At 36.1% G+C, this 21,385-nt stretch overlaps 1 protein-coding gene across 1 annotated transcript; it reads right to left on the bottom strand.

Annotated features, from left to right (window-relative positions):
- Positions 1-6,311: 6,311 nt before the first annotated feature.
- LOC127514473 (regulator of G-protein signaling protein-like) lies at positions 6,312-19,570 on the bottom strand. The gene is made up of 14 exons (XM_051897333.1): positions 18,698-19,570; positions 16,944-17,006; positions 16,654-16,864; positions 14,194-14,253; positions 13,254-13,341; positions 12,959-13,146; positions 10,870-10,987; positions 10,514-10,598; positions 10,287-10,419; positions 10,048-10,195; positions 9,791-9,929; positions 8,439-8,563; positions 7,285-7,415; positions 6,312-7,198 (listed from the first exon to the last, which is right to left on the bottom strand). The coding sequence occupies exons 1-14, from the start codon at positions 19,520-19,522 to the stop codon at positions 7,101-7,103; spliced, it is 2,412 nt and encodes an 803-aa protein (XP_051753293.1). The 5' UTR covers positions 19,523-19,570; the 3' UTR covers positions 6,312-7,100.
- Between the last annotated feature and the right edge of the window lie 1,815 nt (positions 19,571-21,385).

The raw sequence follows: 21,385 nt of genomic DNA, 5'->3' as shown, positions 1-21,385 counted from the left end.
GAGCATCTTCTTCACCCACAGCTGCTTGGAGTGCCGCACCGGCCGCAAACAACGACTTCACACGGCCAACAGCTTCCCGCGCCCGCGAACACGTGCGATTCTCTCCGCTAACATTAGCACTGCTCATCTTTAGAGTGAATTGCAGTAGTTTTTTTGGTGGTTGTGGTAAATGTAGCGTATTGGTGACTGTGTGTGTGTGCGCGCGTGGGGTGGGGTGGGGGTGTATGGGGTGACAGACTATTCTGAAATGTGACAAAACCTCAGGCCTCACGCTGCTAATGTGAGAGAAAGGGTAATGAAAGAACACTGAGCTAAACAAAAATTAGCACTACTGGCTTGGCAACTAACTGAAATAAAATAAGTAGAAAATCACAAAGTCTAAAACTAGAACTGAAATAAAATAAGCTTAATAAAAATACTTAAAAATAAAACTAATAAAAGATATGAAACAGATATGAAACAAAAGAGATGTTTCCACTGTACAATAACCATACAGTCCGCCGGGAACAGTCCAGCTGTAATGCATTGTGGGTGAATATTATAATAAATATTAATTAATAAATATAGAAATATTAATAAATATGAGAATAATGACAATGCTTATGCTTAATTATTGTCACAATATACAAAATCTTAAAGGTAGTGCTTCATTTTATTTAAGCTAAATATGCTTTCTTATTGTTTGCAATATGTCAGCAATAAGGTACGAGAGGCTGTGCTGTATCATGAATAAGTCACGGCTGAAGGGCGTTGTTAGGCACGACGCGAAGCAATCCCTTCTGCCGTGATTTATTCATGATACAGCACCAGCCTCGAGTACCTTATTGCTTTTATAAAACGGTTACCACACAATACAATTATTAAAGCCAAAAAATATATGTATCAATGCAGCTTTCATGAAGTAAAATCACTAAAAGCCTTCCTTTCGCCGGAAAAAATAATCCCTGATCGTGAAACAGCAACGGAAGTTACATTATTACACCATTAGATGGCAGCAAAGAGTGTCTTTACGAGTGTGTTAGTCAGTAGCAAAGACTTTTATATTGAAAAGACTGAATTGTTGTGAACACGGAACAAGACGCAACTGACAAATGCTTTGACTAGCGCTGTCAGTCAGAGGAAAACCCCTTAACTGTTAAAAGGACAAGATATTGCAGCGGACATTTAAATAGATTTTTTTTATTATGAACATAAGACTAACCTGAAGGAAAATGCTAAATCTGAATTCAGGTAATAAACTCGCTCACTCAATCTCTTTCTCACAGTACTCTTCTACATAATACAGTAAACTTCAATTAACAATATCAACTGAGAACAAACAGTTTACGTTGCTAAGAGTGGTTGTTAAGGGTGTTGTGTAATGATACACAGAACCATTGGGTGAAGCGGTCATAGCCGTGTTTTATGGTGAATAAAACACAGCTATTGACCAATCAGAATCAAGGACAAGAACTAACCGTTTTATATAATATAATATAATATAATATAATGTCTTAATCACATGAATTCGTCTCACTTCATTATTCATTGTTAAGATTTAAATGTTTATTGACATTTGTTTATGTTTGATTTCTGCATGTTTGGAAAATTATTTGGTTTTAAGTGTAAATATAACAAGAATGGATAAAAAATTGGCAGAATGCTTCCTTGGAATACTCACATTATACTCTCACAAATATTCCACAGTGAGATGCAAAGACATTGTGCAAGGAATTCTTGAGTCCTTGGAGAATAGTGATGTAAAGGCGTCACATATGTCAGGCAGCTGTTAACCAGAGACAGTAAGTGGAGTTGTCTGATGAAAGTCTGGTTAGTAGGACAGATGCAGACGGTGCTAGAGCTGTGCTGTTTCGTTGCAGGCTGCAGTGGACACATGGACAAATGACAGTGTGAATCTGGCCATTGCTGCATTAAAGGTAAAATTATTGTGACTTTATGTTTCAACACCAGTGCACTGCCAGGACAGCTGTGTGAACTGACTGACTTTCATTGAGGTAAAAATATCAAGCTCAGACACTTTATTCATTAAAAATTGATTGTTTATACAATGGCAGTGACACAAACCTAACATTACGGATTTCATTTGCTTAAGTCTGTCATGTTGATTTCCCTCCAACATGATGTGGAGGATGATGTCATTGAAGAACTGGCCATTTTACTTCTTTTATCCACATCTGTTGTATGTTATATGTTTGTATGCATATTTTATAAGTTGTAAATTAAAAAAGTAAAGCAATTACGCAAAAGACTAACAGGATGAAAAGTGATATTGAGGACACAAATGAAGTGAAAAGAAACACCTGGAATATTTCTTACTAAATTGTCAGTTTTTCATTGTGGAGAATGACAAAAAGGAACATCTTACTCAATCCCAATTACTGATTTGTGATATAAGAAACTGTTTAATATGAATTAATATTTTATTCAATATAATAAGGCATATATGATGGGGACATGAAAATGTACTGCAAATGAGTTGTGACATCTGAAGTGTTTTTTTCTTTTTTTATGTATGTTAAAGTCAGTAAATGACATTTCACTGTGATTTCCATTTTTTTTATCTTCTGTTAATAGTATAAATGGAGTAAAACCCCTTGTGTGTGTGTGTGTGTGTATGTATGTAAGAGGTCGGTTAACCCGCGGCTCTGTGAACATTAATGAACTCCTCAACATGTGGGAATTCTGACACTAGTTCTCGCTCACCATTTTTCAGGACCATTTGTTTAATTAAAAGAGCACTTTTTCGAGAAATTAATTGTCTGCTGCTGCCCCTGGCTCCACTCTCACATGGACTGTGCTGTGATGACATTCAGCTGACGGCTGTGTGTGTGTACGTGTGTACCTGGTATTCCCTACGTTATAGGGACCAAATGTCCACACAAGAATAGTAATGCCGGTAAATTTTGACCTTATGGGGACATTTTTTTTTTTTTGGCCCCCATGAGGAAAACGGCTTATAAATTCTACTAATTGAAGTGTTTTGAAAAATCTAAAAATGCAGAAAGTTTTCTGTGATGGGTTTAGGGGTAGGGGGTAGAATATACAGTTTGTACAGTATAAAAATCATTCCATCTATGGGAAGTCCCCATAAAACATGGAAATTGGTATGTGTGTGGTCCTGGTAAATGCTACGTTATGGGGACAAAATGTCCCCACAAAGATGGCAATACGTCCTTGTGGCAACATTTTTTTTGGTCCCCATGAGGAAAACAACTTATCATACTAAGTGATGTTTTTTGAAAATGTAAAAATGCAGAAAGTTTTCTGTGATGGGTTTAGGGGTAGGGGATAGAATATACAGTTTGTACAGTATAAAAATCATTATGTCTATGGAAAGTCCCCATAAAACATGGAAACCCAACATGTGTGTGTGTGTGTGTGTGTGTGTGTGACATCAGTGCTGTTAATGTCCAGGATCAGAGATTGTTTGAGATCACATCATCTCAATATAATCCTTTTCCACCAAGATGAGAACCGGCATGCATCAGTTGTTGTCCACAATGACACACTATACGAGATGAAACGATTGATTCTTGCATCCCGATGCCCATTGTCATTTGAATCAAATGTCAAATCTTCTGTAAATGAATGAGTTGAGCATATGCTTTCAATTACACCGTTGCTGTGGGGGAAAAAAAGAAGCTCATTCCGGATGGATGAGCTCTGTTAGATAAAGATTTCACTTATTTTTGCCATGGTATTACCATTTTTTTGTGGACATGATACCATGGTAATACCATTCTTGGAAGTACTTAGTAAGTGTCATGCCCATATGAATACTATAATCATTCAGTGAAAAATTACTGTACTACAATGATTTTTTTTTTTTTTTAATTTCAGTCAGCATATATTAAAACAAATACATCTATGATATATAAATACATTACAATTTAAATGATGTACAAAGTTCTTCACATTCCAGTAATGAGAATTATGAGATTTACACAATAATTTCTTGATTTATTTTTACTTTTGGGATGAAATATGGCCTTTTCTTCTTGAATTCTTTTCTCCTCCTTCCAGAGCTGCAGTGTCACTGACGGTGAAGGACAGAAAACACTCTCCCTTCGTTTTAATTGCTTTCGCAGTGTTTCACAATAGAGTAATTTCAGAATGAACCACTCCACACACAGGAGCGATCCTCTACTGACCTGTCCTACTTATCCTGTTAGAGAAAGTTGAATTCAAATTACCAGTGTAAATTAATTTTTCGATATGTAAAACAATTCCCTGCATACTAATATGGCACCATTTTTATACAATAAAGAAAGTTCATGATACAGTAATTAAAGAGAGCTACCACCTTTTTAATATACAGGAACATGTTGTAGATGTAATCATGGTTTCTGTATGATAGAGAGAATCATCAGAACTAAACTACATTAATGGGCCTCTCTCTCTATGTATATATAGAAACAGATAGGCCTTACATATATATTTGTGATATTTTTAATGTAATTGTGCTCATATAATTTCTGTTATATTAAGAAATTGTGTGTGTGCGTTTGTGTGTGTTTATATATATATATTTTCAATTTTCAAAACTGTCAGCTGGCATTTTTGATGGAGGTGAAAATCTGACACTGCCTATATGCTCAGCTTTGACAGTATAAACTACTTGCTAAGAGAGTATATGACATATTATTTTAGTATCTGATTGTGTCAACAGATGTTGAGTGATATGCAAGGAAACAGTTCAAATAAACGCAGGAGATGCACACAAACACCTCTGAATATGTTGAACTAATTCACCTAAAATAATTAATTTATACCAAAATGTTTATTTTGCACTTCTGCAGCCTGTTTTTTGCTCAATCCCTTTTCCATTCCTCACATTTATTTTCACTCATTAACACGTTAATCACATATACATGTTGAATTGCTGTGATTCTGTATAATCACATGTGATCACGTGAAAATTATGTGAAACACGTGTAGTTTTGTTAGAACTTGTGCAGAACTAAGGGAGATTCATCTGATGTGATGCTGTCATCTAGAGGCAGCGGACAGAACTACAACAGTTAGAAGAACAAAGATTTAAAGGGATAGTTCACCCAAAACTATAATTCTGTCATTATTCACTCCAGCCTGTATTATATTTTTGTCTATTCCAATTAAGTTAAAACGGTCCAATGTTGTTTGGACACCAATGCTCTGCAACACATCATCCTTTGTGTTCCACAGAATAAAGAAAGGTTGTTTTTACATGACATGATGTCAAAATGTTAATTTTTGGGCAAACTGTCACACTTAGAGAGGATTTGCCTTTCTCAATCGTTGTTTCTTCTTTAATTAGTTCTGAAAAATCAGCTCTGCTGCTTTGACTGTAAGTTTTCATCCATTGCAGAATATTTTGACACGGTCATTAACACGTTCCCAAGGTGCTTTGGTGTGTTAAGGCTCCTGTTTCACACGTCACTCAACTCTTACATTTCATACCATCTTGTTTCTCATCATTGCAGGTGAAAGTGTGAAAACAAGCTGCTTTTATGATCCTCTCCCCAGTGGCAGGAACAATTAGAAGAATTAAAAATCTTAAAGGGTTAGTTCACCCAAAAATGAAAATAATGTCATTTATTACTCACCCTCATGTCGTTCTACACCCATAAGACCTTCGTTCATCTTTGGAACACAAATTAAGATATTTTTGATGAAATCCAATGGCTCAGTGAGGCCTCTATTGCCAGCAATGTTACTGAACCGCTCAAGATCCATAATGATACTAAAAACATATTTAAAACATGTGACTACAGTGGTTCAACCTTAATATTATAAAGCGACGAGAGTACTTTTTGTGCACCAAACAGTTTCAAAACACTGCTTCGGAGCTTTACAAATCCTTTGTTTTGATTCAGTGATTCGGATCGCGTATCAAACTGTTAAACTGCTGAAATCATGTGATACGGCAATCACTAGATATTGTAAATTAAAAGTCATTGTTTTGTTTTTTTGGTGCACAAAAAGTATTCTCGTCGCTTTATAATATTAAGGTAGAACTCTTATGAACTCACATGAACTGTTTTAAATATGTTTTTAGTACCTTTATGGATCTTAAGAGATGCAGTAACATTGCTGGCAATAGAGGCCTCACTGAGCCATCGGATTTCATCAAAAATATCTTAATTTGTGTTCCAAAGATGAATGAAGGTCTTAGGGGTGTGGAACAACATGAGGGTGAGTAATAAATGACATTATTTTCATTTTTGGGTCAACTAACCCTTTAAAATCACCATGAAATCAAAACTGACCATTCTTATTTTTTAATGGAATACTGCAGTATTTATTATAAATTACTTATCCATGCACATCATTATTGCTTTAAATTCATGTGCCGGTAATCTTGAATCAAGATTACCTCCCTCTTGCAGCAACATATCTGATGACGAGGGTGGGGCAACCTGTCACTCACATGAGGTCCAACAATAGCAAACCACAACTAATATTTTGAATAGTTTTTTTCTGTTTTTATTTTAATTTTAGTTATAGTTTTAGTAATTTTGTTGTTTTTGACATTTTTATTATTTTTTAGAAAAAAAAGTCTGTATAGTTTTTCAGTTAGTTTTAGTTATTTTAGTAGTTCAAGATAAACTAAATGAAAAAAAAAAAGAAAAGAAATGTCTCTACCATTTAAATTAATGTAACATTTTTTTGTTTTAGTTTCAGTTTTAGTTAATGATAATAATCATGTTATGGAGAAACAGGGTTAAAGCAATGTTGGGTTCATACGTCAAGAAACTCTCTCTCTCTCTCACACACACACACACACACAGGTTTGTTTTGCTATCAAAGTGACATTCCATAGGCGTAATGATTTTAATACTGTAAAAACTGTACATTCTATCCCCCTACACTACCCCTAAACCTACCCATCACAGAAAACATTCTGCATTTTTACATTTTTAATAAAACATTGTTTAGTATGTTTTTAAAGCTATTTTAAATATGAGGACTCATGAAATGTCCTCATATTTCATGTTTACGTCATAATACCAGTGTAATACCCATGTCATTATACAAATTTGTGTCCTCACAAATCAGAAAAACATGCACACACACTCACAATGAAGAGCACAAGTCTGAAGCAGCTGCTTTAATGTCCTTTATCTGGCAGAAGGAGAAGTTGTCTGGTTGTGTGGAGTCTGCGGCAGCAGCAGCGTGAGGCCGTGTTGAGCGGAGAAACGCAGGATGGCATCTTTAACTAGTCAAAAATATCAGTTAATGGGGTTAAACAGTTCAAACACTTAAAATGACTGTTCATGGATTGAGTACGGAGAAACTTCCCACCTTCATTTGATCTGACGGTCTTGATCTGCTGGATGTTTAAAGGACGCTGTTCTGCAGGACGAGATTTCACAGCTTGATTCTTCAGTGCTTTCTTGGGGTAGAATTGATTCATCACCTTTAGACAACAAAACCTGCAAAGGAAACATCCAGTTACTCCTAAACCTCCTACATCTGCAATAGACAACAGTTTGTTACAATAAGTATTGTGTTTTCCCCAAACTTGAAATGGAATTTATAATGTGTATTATTGTAATTTTACAAAATATTCTTCTTTACTGCAAACTTAAACTTTGCACTGTTTGAATATAAAGAATAATCCTAATACTGTCAGATTTATGTTCTGTTTTGGTCACGCTTCTTTGTGTTTTGGTCCTGACTCATTAGTTCCATCATTTGTTCTAGTATTTCCTGTTTCTTTCTGTTGGTTGTCTGATCTTGTCTATGTAAGTTTTTGAGTATTCTGTTTATCTACGTTTTCCTGCAGATTTCTAAATAAAGACTGTTTTATCTGACTCTCATTCGTTGTGTGCTCCTTGCACTCATGTTACGTGACAAATACTAGCAAGATAATATTAACTTAACTTATACTTTTTTGTTCATATTTATGTGTATTTTGTATTTGATTTGATTATTATTATTATTTATTTTTAGTATTATTATTAAAAAAATGCAAGCTAATATAATAGCAGATCTGTTTTTATTATTTTTGCTTATTTTTTATTATTATTATTATTAAAAAATTACAAGCTTAATACTATCAATCTAATATTAAGAGCAAGCTTTTTCATTCATTTTTATGCCCCCCATTTTATTTATATTACAACATACGTGTTTTTAAAGCAACTTTGACCTTCAGAAAAGCCCTGTGTTAATAAGGCTTAATTCAAATTTGTTGCCAATTTTAGTTACTTGATGTGTCAGTGATCTGTCCCATTTTATTGCCTTGAATTATTACTATATTATTTCTACAAAATGTAATGTTTTGTAAAGAGACCTATATACAGTAAAGGCTCTCTATATCATTCAGTATTAATGCTATTACTAATATACTCTTGTCAGTAACACCTGCTGCTACTGGTTTCACAGCTGACACTGACACCTGCACTGCTTCTGTTACACCACAGTTTGTGTGTGATATGAGAATGTCTGGTCACCTTTTCCAGCAGAAGATGAGACCTGGAAACACGTCCATCATAGCTAGATAAAAGAGTGTGCGGTCCACCTTCCCGGAGGCAAAGCGCTGCAGTATAGCATCTTTCTGAGCCTCAGTTGTGTTGATCTGAGTACACACACACACACACACACACACGCCCACATATATAATATGTAAGCAATAAGGTACGAGAGGCTGTGCTGTATTGTGAATAAGTCACAGCTGAAGGGCGTCGTTAGGCATGACATGAAGCGGAGTGCCTGCAACCCCTTCAGCCATGACTTATTCACGATACAACACAGCCTTTCGTATCTTATTGCTTTTATAAAACAGTTACCACGCAATACAAATATTAAAGCCAAAAATATGTATCAATGCAACTTTGATGAAGTAAACTTTCACTAAAGCCTTAGATAGCGGCAAAGACTGTCTTTATGAGTGTGTTAGTCAGTAGCAAAGACTTTTACATTGAAAAGACTGAATTGTTGTGAACACGAAATAAGACACTACTGACAAATGTTTTGACTAGCTCTGTCAGTCACGGGAAAACCCCTTAACTGTTAAAAGGACAAGATAATACATCGGACATTTAAACAGATTTTTTTTATTATGAACATAGGACTGACCTGAAGGAAAATGCTAAATCTGAATGCAGGTAATAAACTCGCTCACTCAATCTCTTTCTCACAATACTCTTCTACATAATATAGTAAGCTTCAATGAACAATATCAATTGAGAACATATAGTTTATGTTGCTAAGAGTGGTTGTTAAGGGTGTTGTGTAGTGATACACAGAACCATTGGGTGAAGCGGTCATAGCCTGTTTTATCGTGAATAAAACACAGCTATTGACCAATCGGAATCAAGGACAGGAACTAACCATTTTATAAATACACATGCAGTATATACTGTATACCTAGCAGTACAATACTATAGTGAGTAGAAAAAAATGTAATAACTTAATAGAAACCAGATATTTCAAAATAATATTTTAGACATGTTCATTTTTCACAGTCTACATTGGGTCTTTATATATAAAAGTATATAGCTGCCTTTTAAATTTTAGGATTGTGGTCCCTCGCAGGAGGATGATCACATTTGGTCACATCTAAAAGACTGAAAACCCCTGCCTTTAACAGCAGTTATAAACTGTTACTGTTTGTACTTTGTCTGCTATATAACTATACGAAGTACATTAGTCATAATGAAATAATGCCAAATATTATTTTTCTATGATTCAAATGTTTAGTTTAAGATCTGGGTATATTGCATGTTCTCTTTACTATGTTACTTCGGATCTAGCAGCACACTTATGCTAGTTAATATAGGACAGATGTTATATAATAGCATACCAAGAGCTTTGGTGAGAGATCTGACTGGAGAAATATGTTGATGATCAGCTCAGCTTTATGGTGAAGCATGGCATAATCAGTCTCACTATACAAGCCCTCTGATGCCATCACATCGCCTGCGTCTGCCAAATGCCTGAACCTATAAACTCAGAAAAAAATCAGTACACTACCTCAATCCCAGATGCTAGACAGAACAAGGGCTTTGCCTTCCTGTTCAATTGCAAGTATAGAGCGCCCTCTGCTGGACGACCCCTGACCTCTCACACTCCATGTAGAAGGAAAGATCATTGACTAAAAAGTCCACTATCACCGTTTTGTTGAAAATGTATCGTATTTTAGGTTTAAACTTTTCTCCATCGGTGTTTAAATCGGAGGTCTGCTGGGCCTTGGCGCGAACCACACAAGCTGGAGAAAAACAACAATGTGTTTTACCTTGTTTGTACAGCACTGATCTGACTAAATCTGAAGTAAATGTATGGATCGTAGAGGGACTCACGCTCTGAGAAGTGCTTGTAGTTCTGCATCAGATACTCTTCAAACTCAGCTCTGATCTCACGCTTCTCTATGGCGGCTAAAAATTTCGACACACTGCGAATGAACCTCCCTAATGTCTCCCACGTGTTCGCCTTCTGAAGAAATCAACAAATGAAATGAGCTCAACACTGAGACAGTGCAAAAAATGGTCTGAAAAGTGGAGCTTTTTAATTTATTTAAATATTTTACCAGGTCCATCATCAATGGTCCTCTTACGCTCAGTTCAGATGAATCAATAGAACAAGTAGAAAACGATTCCTGATATTGTTTGAACCTGTTTGAGAACAGATTTACTGTAAAACATTAAAAACCAACAAGCACACAAATAGGAAAGAAAAGTCACAAATTCAATCTCTTTAATATATCCTATACCAAGATATTTAAATGCCAAATCAAGTGTGTTTTTGGTTGTGAGGGAAAGATAACCTTGCTTCCCTAATGGAATTTTTGGAGAAATATCTCAGACAAAGTTGACTGTTAAATAAAACATAACTGAGAACTCTATAAAATAGCAACCACATTTTCCGATAAGTTTATCACAATACCATGTGGCCTCTAGGGATTTGGCAACCAGATGCTGAATGGTGTATATGATGTCAGGAGGAACCGTGCCCATCTGCGTCACATTGGTGATGATGTCAGCGCTGCACTGCAGGTAATCCACTGCAGGGGGAAACACCAAACCTATGCTTTTATTTCTGTAGTTTTATAGCATGCAAAACAATTGCTAATGTTTAAAGACCAGAATCATTTATTCACCCTCATGTCATTTCAAGCAGGGTTATTATAGTTTACTAAAACCAAAACAATTTAAAATGTTACTTGAAATAAAATGAATGTTAACTGAAATAAAATAAAATATAGCTGCAAGCAGCAATAAAGGGGCCCAGCACAGAAAAGGTTTGATGAGTTATGCAAACATGGTTGGGAGTTTCAAAGCAACTGCATCAATGAGTAATTAAAGACATTTTTAGATTATTTGAGTCAAAATAGATGAAAAATCACAAATCCAATCACTTGTAATATGATTAAAAGTCTGAGACAACAAGTGAAAATGCTTCTGTTTTTCATTCCTTTCTAATTTAAAACTTTTTTTTTTTTTCATTTTTGAGTAGCAATTTAAACTGAAAAATTATACAAATTTGAGAATGACAGCAGCACAAAACCTGATGTTCATGCTCTCCTTCATGATCGCTTTTGACCAATAGGTGGCACTGTTACCAATTTGATGTTATGTGGTCAGCGTGAGGAGACAATGACACATACAAAGTTTAGTGTCAATATGGCAAAGTATTGCAAGAATTACAGCCTCAGAATCAGTTTGCCACCATGCCATCGAATTTGTTGATGCGAGAACGGTTTGGTCAATCAAAAAGCTTGTAATAACTTTTCCCGGCATGGTCCGAAGATTATCTGAGCCAGTTTTTGTGAAAATCAGAGCAACGGTCTAGGAGTTTGAAAAAGTAGATTTTCAAAGAAATTAAAAATGGCAAATAGCAAGTTAGAATGAATATGGCATAATTTGTATAATTGTTCTCGGTATGACTCAAGGAATCTATCAAGCCAGTTTCATTAAAATAGGCAAAATTAATCAAAAGCTACAAGCATTTTTTTTTAAATTCATTATAAATTGACCAGAAGGAGGCACTGTTCCCAAACTTTTTGAGTTTCGTAATGATAATGATACGCGAATGATATATCTCCTGACCAGTAGGTGGCACTGTGCCGAAACGCTGCATGTAGCCTCAGGTCATGCTTGTGATTTCACGTACTAAGACTCCATATGCTAAAGTGTTGCGGAGATATCCACCTTATTTTTCAAAGCGGAAGTAAGGTGTTTTCTGTGAATGTGTGAGACTTCCGATTTATTAGCCGCTATAAGAAAATAACGAGAAGAATATCAAATTGCAGTACACTGTAAAACTGTTTGCGCTACAAACTAATTTATAATTAAGACAATACATTAAAATAATATAGTAAGAAATACCAGTTTGCACTATCAAGCAGCATAACGAGCTGTTTTGTACAGCTAAAATAACTGGAAGCGAATGACACCGGAAGCCAGACACATTAAATATACAAATGGCCACGCCCGCTCTCACCTGAAAAATAGGGTGGATAGCGTCGTGTCCATTTTGCCGTGCTCTTTGTCAAATTCATTCGCTTGTTACTTGAGAATGGTTGGGTTTATCAAAAATCTTTAAGTAACATTTTGCCAGCATGGTCTGAAGATGATGTGAGTCAATTTTGGTGAAAATCAGCCAAACCGTCTTTGATGAGTTTAAAAAAGTAGGTTTTTCCAGAAAATTCAAAATGGCGTCATAGGACGACTGAATCATCAAATCGTCTTGAGCCAAGGAATCGGAGGAAAAAATAATTTTTCAAATGTGTTGCTTGCCATTTCTTTGTAATTGTTTGTGAAATTTACTAGCAATTTCTGAGTGGAAATTGTTTCTACACCAAATTATTTTCAGACACTCAGCCAAATATCTTCCCATGAGGACAGAAAATCATACAAGTTTGGAACGATGTGAGGGTGAGTAAATGATGACAGGTTGTTAATTTGTTAGGTGAACTAGTCTTTTAACATTGAATTTGAAATAGTGTCACTGTATCCATAAACGAAAGCAGTACTAGGATCTTCTCGTCGAAAGAATTTGTCTACAATGGCACGGATTTTAGCCTTCTGTCGTTTGCGCTCAACAGTGCGCAGAGCTTCGGCTTCCTGTATGAAGAGCAACGCTCCATCCGCACCATGCTCTTGCAGAAACTGTTTGAAATGATTCATGTACTGAGTTGTTGTGATGGCCTCTTCAAATGACCTGGAATTTACCAGAAAACACAGACAATTTAGTCTCAGATAATTAAAATGCCTTAACAAATATTCTTCCCCCAAATACAGCTTAAACTCATCTTTCCAAATGAGAACCTGGGTTTTGTAGATGGCTTTTCATAAATAATGGTGTCCTTCTTGAGAGTTTTCACCTGGAGACTCGTGGCTTTAGATACGGGCACATCTGGACGTGAAGCATGCAATAAAATACAATGTTTACGTACAGTCACTGATATTTGCTAAAATAAATGACACTTACAGCCCTTGAGAAATCTTTTCTTATCAGCAGGTGCAAAAATCTGAGACTATGCTGAAGTCAAAAATATTAATTAATTTGACAGTACATTAGTTTAAATTAACAAATGACATTTTCAGGGTCAAAACAGGTAGAATTAAACTCCAAAAAGTAACAGCTGCATGCTTTCGATTTCACTTTTACAATGTACTAGGGCTTTGAAGCTTCTAACTTTGCAAAGTTGTGTTGAAAAACAAATATGTTTGCACTCTCAGGTGATTAATCAATGTAAATGAGTGTCAGATTTTCTTGATTTCCTTGATGATCTTTCCAGCATCTCAAATCATGCAGGAGAGCATGATCATGAGGTTTTGTGCTGCTGTTATTCTCAAATTTGTATAATTTTTCAGTTTAAATTGCTACTCAAAACTGATTATATTTTGAAATGAAAAAAAAGTTTTAAATTAGAAAGGAATGAAAAACAGAAGCATTTTCACTTGATGTCTCAGATTTTTGTTTGCTGAATCTCACACAAAGAACATCACTGAAGAACCTTTATTTTAAGAGTGTATGCTTTTACAATAACACTGTAAAATATTTTTTGAAGTTGTAAATAAAACAAAGATTATTAGAGTACATTTTACTAAATACTACTTCAGGTTTTCTACTTCAAAATTTCACATTTAATTTAGTGCGTTACCTGCCATTTCTTTGTAATATTTTGTGAAATGTACTAGCAATTTTTTTTTTCTTTAGTGAACAAAAATGACTTTTTGGTGAAATATTTATCATTTACAATACCTTGAGCAAGGGGTGTTATGATATCACTCTCTGTCATGAGCTTTGGCTCCTCAGATGCATCTGCCCAATTCAAGCAAGAGAAAGTGAGTCATTTTGAGATTGTCATAAAAGAGGGCAGTTTAAATCAAGCCAAGTCACCTTTATGTATATAGCGCTTTATACAGTACAGATTGTTTCAAAGCAGCTTTACAGTGAGAAAGAGAAAATAATGATCAGTGATGCAAACAGAATTGAATCATGCTGTAAAGCTCTAAAAAGACAATAGTGTCATTATTCGGTTTAAAGGATTAGTTCACTTTGAAATGTAAATTATCCTAACCTTTACTCACCCTCAAGCCATCCTAGGTGTATGTGACTTTCTTTTTTTCTGATGAACATAATTGCAGAAATATTAATAAATATCCTGATGCATCCGAGCTTTATAATGGCAGTGATAGGGTTCAATGAGTATGAGCTGAACAAAGTGCTTCCATCCACATCCATCCATCATAAATATGTAGTCCACACGGCTCCAGAGTGTTAATAAAGGCCTTCTGAAGCGAAACGATGCGTTTGTGTAAAATAAATATCCATATTTAACAAGTTATGAAGTAACTTGTTAAATGCCAGACCGCCTTCTGTATACAAGTTACGAAGAAAGTGTAAACTGGCGTCGCGTCAATTACACTTTTTCCGTAAGTGTAATAGTGAAGGCGCATGACGTAGTGTAAGCTTTGTGAACTGCAAGAGGTTTACACTTTCTGCGTACGTTGAATACAGAAGGCGGTCTGGCGGCACCTCTATATATTAAACTTCATAACTTGTTTAAATATGGATATTTATTTTACACAAACGCATCGCCTTTATTAACACTCCAGAGCCGTGTGGAGTGCACGTTTATGATGGATGGATGTGGATGGAAGCACTTTGTTCAGCTCATACTCATTGAACCCTATCACTGCCATTATTAAGCTCGGATGCGTCAGGATATTTATTAATATTTCTCCGATTGTCTTCGTCAGAAACAAGAAAGTCATATACACCTAGGATGGCTTGAGGGTGAGTAAAGGTTGGGCTAATTTTCATTTCAAAGTGAACTAATCCTTTAAGTGAGTTCAGTGTTGATTCAGTTCAATAACAGTGTAAAGTTCATCAATTATGAAATTAGTTCAAGGTACACTATGTAACTTTTTTTTTTTATTTAAATAATGAGTCAATACATCATCATTCCTAATTCACTATGGTAAGCCTATTATAAGTGTTTATATTTTAGACCTGTTGGGATAGTTTTCACAGGAAATTACATACGTCAGTGCATGTCTCGTCATGTCTGTAAATTGAGAAAAGTTGCTCCGGCTACTTTGACGCGTGTATGGTGTGGGAGTGGCATAGGTTAGTTTTCACAACGGGCGAGAAAGGTTGACATGGAGCAGCTAAAGAAAAAAGAAAAAACGCCAAACAGAGGAGAGTCTGCTGGCAAAAAGAGAATGCGACAGAGCTCGTAATAAAACAAGAATTAACATCGGCTTGGCTTTTCAGAAATGGCGAGAACTTAGGGATTTGAAATGTTGCAAAAGCATAAACAAATTTATTACTCAACAGGTGAGTAAGGTATTTTACTGAATATGTATATTGCCATATGTAGCTCTCTAACAGAAAAGCATTTGAAGGGTAATTTCATTATGGTTGTTGTAGCGCTGTGTTGTAGCATGTCTATTATTGGGTTTTCATCTAGTCAGCTTGAGATCCTTTCCATCTAAAATGTTTATATCTCTTATAAGGATATTTCACAAAAAAAAATTACAATTTTGTCATCATTTACTCAACCTCAAGTAGTTCCAAACCTGTATAAATTTCTTTGTTCTGCTAAACACAAAGGAAGATATTTGGAAAAAATGTCAGTAACCAAGCAGATCTCCCCCATTGACACTACCATAGTATTTATTTTTCCTACTATGGTATTAAATGGGGGGGCGAGATCTGTTTGGTTACTGACATTCTTCCAAATATCTTCCTTTGTGTTCAGCAGAACAAAGAAATTCATACAGGTTTATACATTCATTCATACATGATGACAGAATTTTCATTTTTGGGTGAACTATCACTTTAAATCTAGTAGTGAATGTTTTAGGATAATCTCTCTTTTTAGTTATGAGAAAGAACTACTCATCCATGCAGTTACACAGAGCTAAAGCACAACCAAAACACAAAATGCATTCAGTTTTGTTTTTTAACTGCTATAGGGCCAAAAGTTACATAGTGTACCTTTAAATTTAGTTATATGCAGCTGCTCTACTGAAGACAATAGTGTCATTATTGTTTTTGAGTCAGTTCAATATTGATTCCATTCAGTTCAATAACAGTACAAATATAATAACAAATTCGTCAATTATGAAACAAAGTCGAATCAACTGTAAAGCAGCTCAGTGGTGTCATCATCCAGCTCAATTCAGTTCAAGTTTTGTTACTGTGTATTCTTACTGATTACGTTGTACTTGTGCAGAAGTGAGCCTCCTTTCTGCAGGTCTTGCAGGGCCACAAAAGCCCAGCTGTCCTGAGACAGATCGGCGGGATCCAGACGGCTGCAGCATCCTTCACACAGCACTAAAGCCTCCGTCTGTGTGAGATGAACTTCTGTTTCTGTCTCGAAACCAGAAAACAGCAGCTGCGCAGAGTCTTCACTGCGTGAACTCTGAAAGACATGGAAGAAGGTTCCTGAAAAATGAAGTGAAAGCATCCACTGGTTTGAGTTATTGGTTAAGGTCACTCACCAGGTGAGACATCAGAGCTTTGTCCTCTGCATCTAAAAATGAGTCATAAGTTTCTTGTAGTTCCTGTGAAAAGAACATGAGAGATCTTCTCACATCTCAATGCCTCATAAAAAACGTACACACTCCCTTATCACTTACCAAATACACTACTGTTCAAAAGCCTTCATTTTGCTAGATAACAAAACGTTATCTAGCAAAATCTTTTGTATATAATGAAAATTAATGGTGAACAGTAGCTATCAAGCTCCTGAAATAATGAAAAGTAGCCTACCATAAAACTATACACAAATATGAGTTGCAGTCTGACACGTTTTTCTGCACCCTTTTGATTGATAGGATATAATCGGCCCTGATCATCGGCTGTTTTTAAAAATAATAGCTTTGGTGAAAATAATAGCTTTTATTGGCAGATACCGATTATTGGCCGATACATCGGTGTAACTCTATTTTAATGACTAATTACTAACACAAATGTTTTGGAATAATGTGAAGAATCATGTACAATAAGAAGACCAAGAATGTGTATTAATAAACAATTTTGATTTCATGTTGACTAAAGCAAAAGGAGCTCATTTAAATGAAGATTAAAGGGTTAGTCACCCAAAAATGAAAATAATGTCATTTATTTCTCACCCTCATGCTGTTCCACACCCGTAAGACCTTCGTAAATCTTCGGAACACAAATTAAGATATTTTTGTTGAAATCCGCTCAGTGTGGCCTCCATAGCCAGCAATGACATTTCCTCTCTCAAAATCCATTAATGTACTAAAAACATATTTTATTTTTGGGTGAACTAACCCTTTAATCGCTTGTTGTATTCCTCTGGTTTAGTCTTGTTGTATTTAAAGGAACACTCCACTTTTTTTAAAAAATAGGCTCATTTTCCAACTCCCCTAGAGTTAAACAGTTGAGTTTTACCGTTTTCGAATCCATTCAGCCGATCTCCGGGTCTGGCGGTACCACTTTTAGCATAGCTTAGCATAGTTCATTGAATCTGATTAGACCGTTAGCATCTCGTTAAAAAATGACCAAAGAGTTTCAATATTTTTCCTATTTAAAACTCGACACTTCTGTAGTTACATCATGTATTAAGACCGACAGAAAATTAAAAGTTGCTTTTCTAGGCCGATATGACTAGGAACTATACTCTCATTCTGGCGTAATAATCAAGGAACTTTGCTGCCGTACCATGGGTGCAGCAGGCGCAATGATATTACGCAGCGCCTGTGACCCCCTGCTTGCACAGGGAGCGTGCCTTGCAACCATGGAGACATTTGTGAGAGATGCTGCGTAATATCATAGCGCCTGCTGCAGCCATGGTACGGCAGCAAAGTTCCTTGATCATTACGTCGGATTACAGTATAGTTCCTAGTCATTTCGGCCTAGAAAATTGCAACTTTTAATTTTCCTTCTGTCTTAGTACACGATGTAACTACAGAAGAGTGGAGTTTTAAATAGGAAAAATATTGAAACTCTTTGGTCATTTTTTAATGAGATGCTAACGGTCTAATCAGATTCAATGAACTATGCTAAGCTATGCTAAAAGTGGTACCGCCAGACCCGGAGATCGGCTGAATGGATTCGAAAACGGTAAAACTCAACTGTTTAACTCTAGGGGAGTTGGAAAATGAGCCTATTTTCAAAAAAAGTGGAGTGTTCCTTTAAGATTAATAACCTTTTTGTATATTTCTCATTTGTAAAGTTGCTTTGGATAAAAGCGTCTGCTAAATGAATAAATGTAAATAATGTTTACCTTGCATATTTCATATTTTGCCATGTAAATCCATGGCACAGCCGCGCTGGATGGTAAAAGAGAACGCAGCTGCTGGCTGGTGTTTGGATCCAGACATACACAGCACGGCATGGTCTCTTTAAGGTACGTCTCTGTTATCCGCTGGGCCACAGTCTGTCTCTGTGCACAGACTGGATCTTCTCCTTGTGCTTTCAGAGCCAGCAGGAGGAAAAAGTCAAGCTCCTCCAACAGATCAAGCATCTGCTGTTTTTCCACCAGGCCTTGGGCTCTGAGATAAGACCTAAAAGGACCTCCAGCTAGACCCTCGGCAGACAGGGCCGGCTGCAGATAGCAGTGGAGATCTGATGGTGGAGCATGAATGTTTACACAGCAGGGAATCTGACACCCTGGTGTTTGGACACATGTGTGATGGACAATAGCTTTCATATTCTCTGAGGGCTGGATGCAGTCTGTATTTCTATGCAGTTCTTGGGAACGATGTGCTATGTTTGAACACTGGGAACCCTTTGGATCTTCCTGACTGGCTGGATGAAGCCACAAGCAGATGCTGTTTGACTGTAAACGCTCTGTGTTTGGCTTGTGTGAGCTCCACAGGTGCAGCTTGCTGCGTTTACTGCAGTAGGATTTAGCAGGACTCGGCGTGGGATTCGTGTTGCTCTGTTCACGCTCACGTGAGGAGGGAGATTGAACAGGAGGAGAGGAAAAAGACGTGTATTTCTCTACAATGGGTTGACATTCAGGCACACGCCACAACCAGGATTTACAGCAGTGTAAGAACTGAGGCAGCCAATACGACTGCAGTCGGCTCAGAGCTTTCCTTCTCATCTCTTCCAAAACACATCTCTGGGAACTAAGTGGGCATTCTTTAGACAAGAGCTCAGTCATATCTAAAAGAAAAAAAAGAATCTGATGATATATGAAATAATTAGTACAAAAAAGGGAGACATTTCAGAGACATGCACATTCAAAAATGAAAACACCCTGCATTAAAAACAAAAGGAGGGAAATTAATACTCTTATTCAGCAAGGATGCATTAAATTGATAAAAAGTGACAGTAAAGACATTTTTAATGTTACAAAATATTTCTATTTCAAGTAAATGCTGTTTTTTTTAACTTCCAATTCATCAAAGTATCCTGAAAAAAATGTATCACGGTTTCCACAAAATTATTAAGCAACTGTTTTCAACATTGATAACAATAAGAAAATCTTCTTGAGTACCAACCAGGGTTATTATCTGTAACTAAAACTATTAAAAACATTTTGTTCATTGAAATAAAGCTGAAATAAAATAAAATGTAAATATTACATGACAAATTTAAACTAAACGAAAATGAGAAATGTTGCTTTGGCAAACAAATTTAAGTTGAAGCACTAAAATTATTAACTGGAAATAAAGAAAAACTAAAACCAAACTAAAACTGAAATGAACAATAAATTCAACATAAATACTTAAATAGTAATATTTAAAAAGAGCAAAAACTAATACAAATGACAAAAAAAATTAAACTAAAATTAAAATGAAAACTGAAAATAAAAAAAAATACTAGAATAACTGATCTGAAGGATCATGTGACTGTAAGAGTTATGTTTAGCTTCATTGTGTTTTAGGAGCCATTTACACAACACCATTTTCAACTAAAAAGAGAAAACTTTTTCTGTGTTTTGGCCATTCATTTACATGACAGTGGCGTTTTGGGGGCCTGAAAATGCAAATTTTTGAAAACAGGTTTCAAAGTGCAAGTTTTTGAAAATGATACTGTTATTGTCTCCGTGATAACTACAAAACCCCAAATTTGTGAAAATAGTGACGTCATGCGTATATTACATGTTCAGTCTATAGGTGTGTAGTGTTTCTTTACAAAGTGGCATTGCCAACTACTGGCCTAGCAGCAGAATACAGAGTTTTTAGTCGTTTGCACGGATGAAAGGCGTGTGAACGGGGATTGTTTTGACAACATTGTCATCTGTACGCAAAACTTTTCAAAAACGCAAAGGATAAACTTTTACGTTTTTAGTATTGTCATGTAGTTACGTTTTTTGTTGTTGTGTAAATGTACCCTAAGGCTGTGCATCCACCAAACCATTTTAGCCAGCTGAAAACGCTAGGCGCTCTGCTGAAAAGCCTAGGTTTAAGCGCTTGAGAGCGCTTCAGCATGTTTTTTTTGGTAAAGACGCTTTGCTTGCTATGATACGGAATACCCGCGGAAGTGTTACTAGTATCTCATTTCTCAGATAATTTGTTACTGTACTGTTCTATATAAAAATGTCGGTACAATATAAAGTATTTGCTCACGCTCTTGGTCGGTGTTGTATTTGTCCCGCCCCTCCTCCACTGTGATTGGACGGCTGGGTAAAAAGTGACAGTGATAAGTGCTGCGTTTTACCCAAAGTTGAACATTCTTCAACTCTCGGCTACCGGTAAAAAACGCAGAGTGTTCAGTGTTTCAGCGTGAAATAGACGCTCAGTGCCTCATTACACTCCTGGCATTTTAAAAACACGGCGCTCCCACTAAAAACAATTGGAAAAATACGCAAGCCTCAGAAAAAATGCTTTGGTGGAAACACGGCCTAAATTTGGTTTTCCCTGTTCCTGTTTGCCTGAATTCTCATTCATTATTTGTTGTCATGGCTACTGATTGTTTTGAGCGCCTGTTTCTTGTTAAGTTTGCTTTCTCCTGTGTATTT

This window comes from Ctenopharyngodon idella, chromosome 6 (genome assembly GCF_019924925.1).
Source record: "Ctenopharyngodon idella isolate HZGC_01 chromosome 6, HZGC01, whole genome shotgun sequence".
Classification (NCBI taxonomy): Eukaryota; Metazoa; Chordata; class Actinopteri; order Cypriniformes; family Xenocyprididae; genus Ctenopharyngodon; species Ctenopharyngodon idella.
Note: the sequence above shows the minus strand (reverse complement) of the source record. Positions and strands in the feature narration are given on the sequence as shown.

Bases quoted from the DNA above. Each gene is read 5' to 3' on its own strand.
- LOC127514473 (XM_051897333.1), bottom strand. From the start codon at position 19,522: ATGAGAAGGAAAGCTCTGAGCCGACTGCAGTCGTATTGGCTGCCTCAG. The intron at 9,930-10,047 runs GTCAGGGGTCGT...CTGAGTTTATAG, and splicing joins TTCTACATGGAGTGTGAGAG to GTTCAGGCATTTGGCAGACG. The intron at 7,199-7,284 runs GTGGGAAGTTTC...ATTTTTGACTAG, and splicing joins GACCGTCAGATCAAATGAAG to TTAAAGATGCCATCCTGCGT.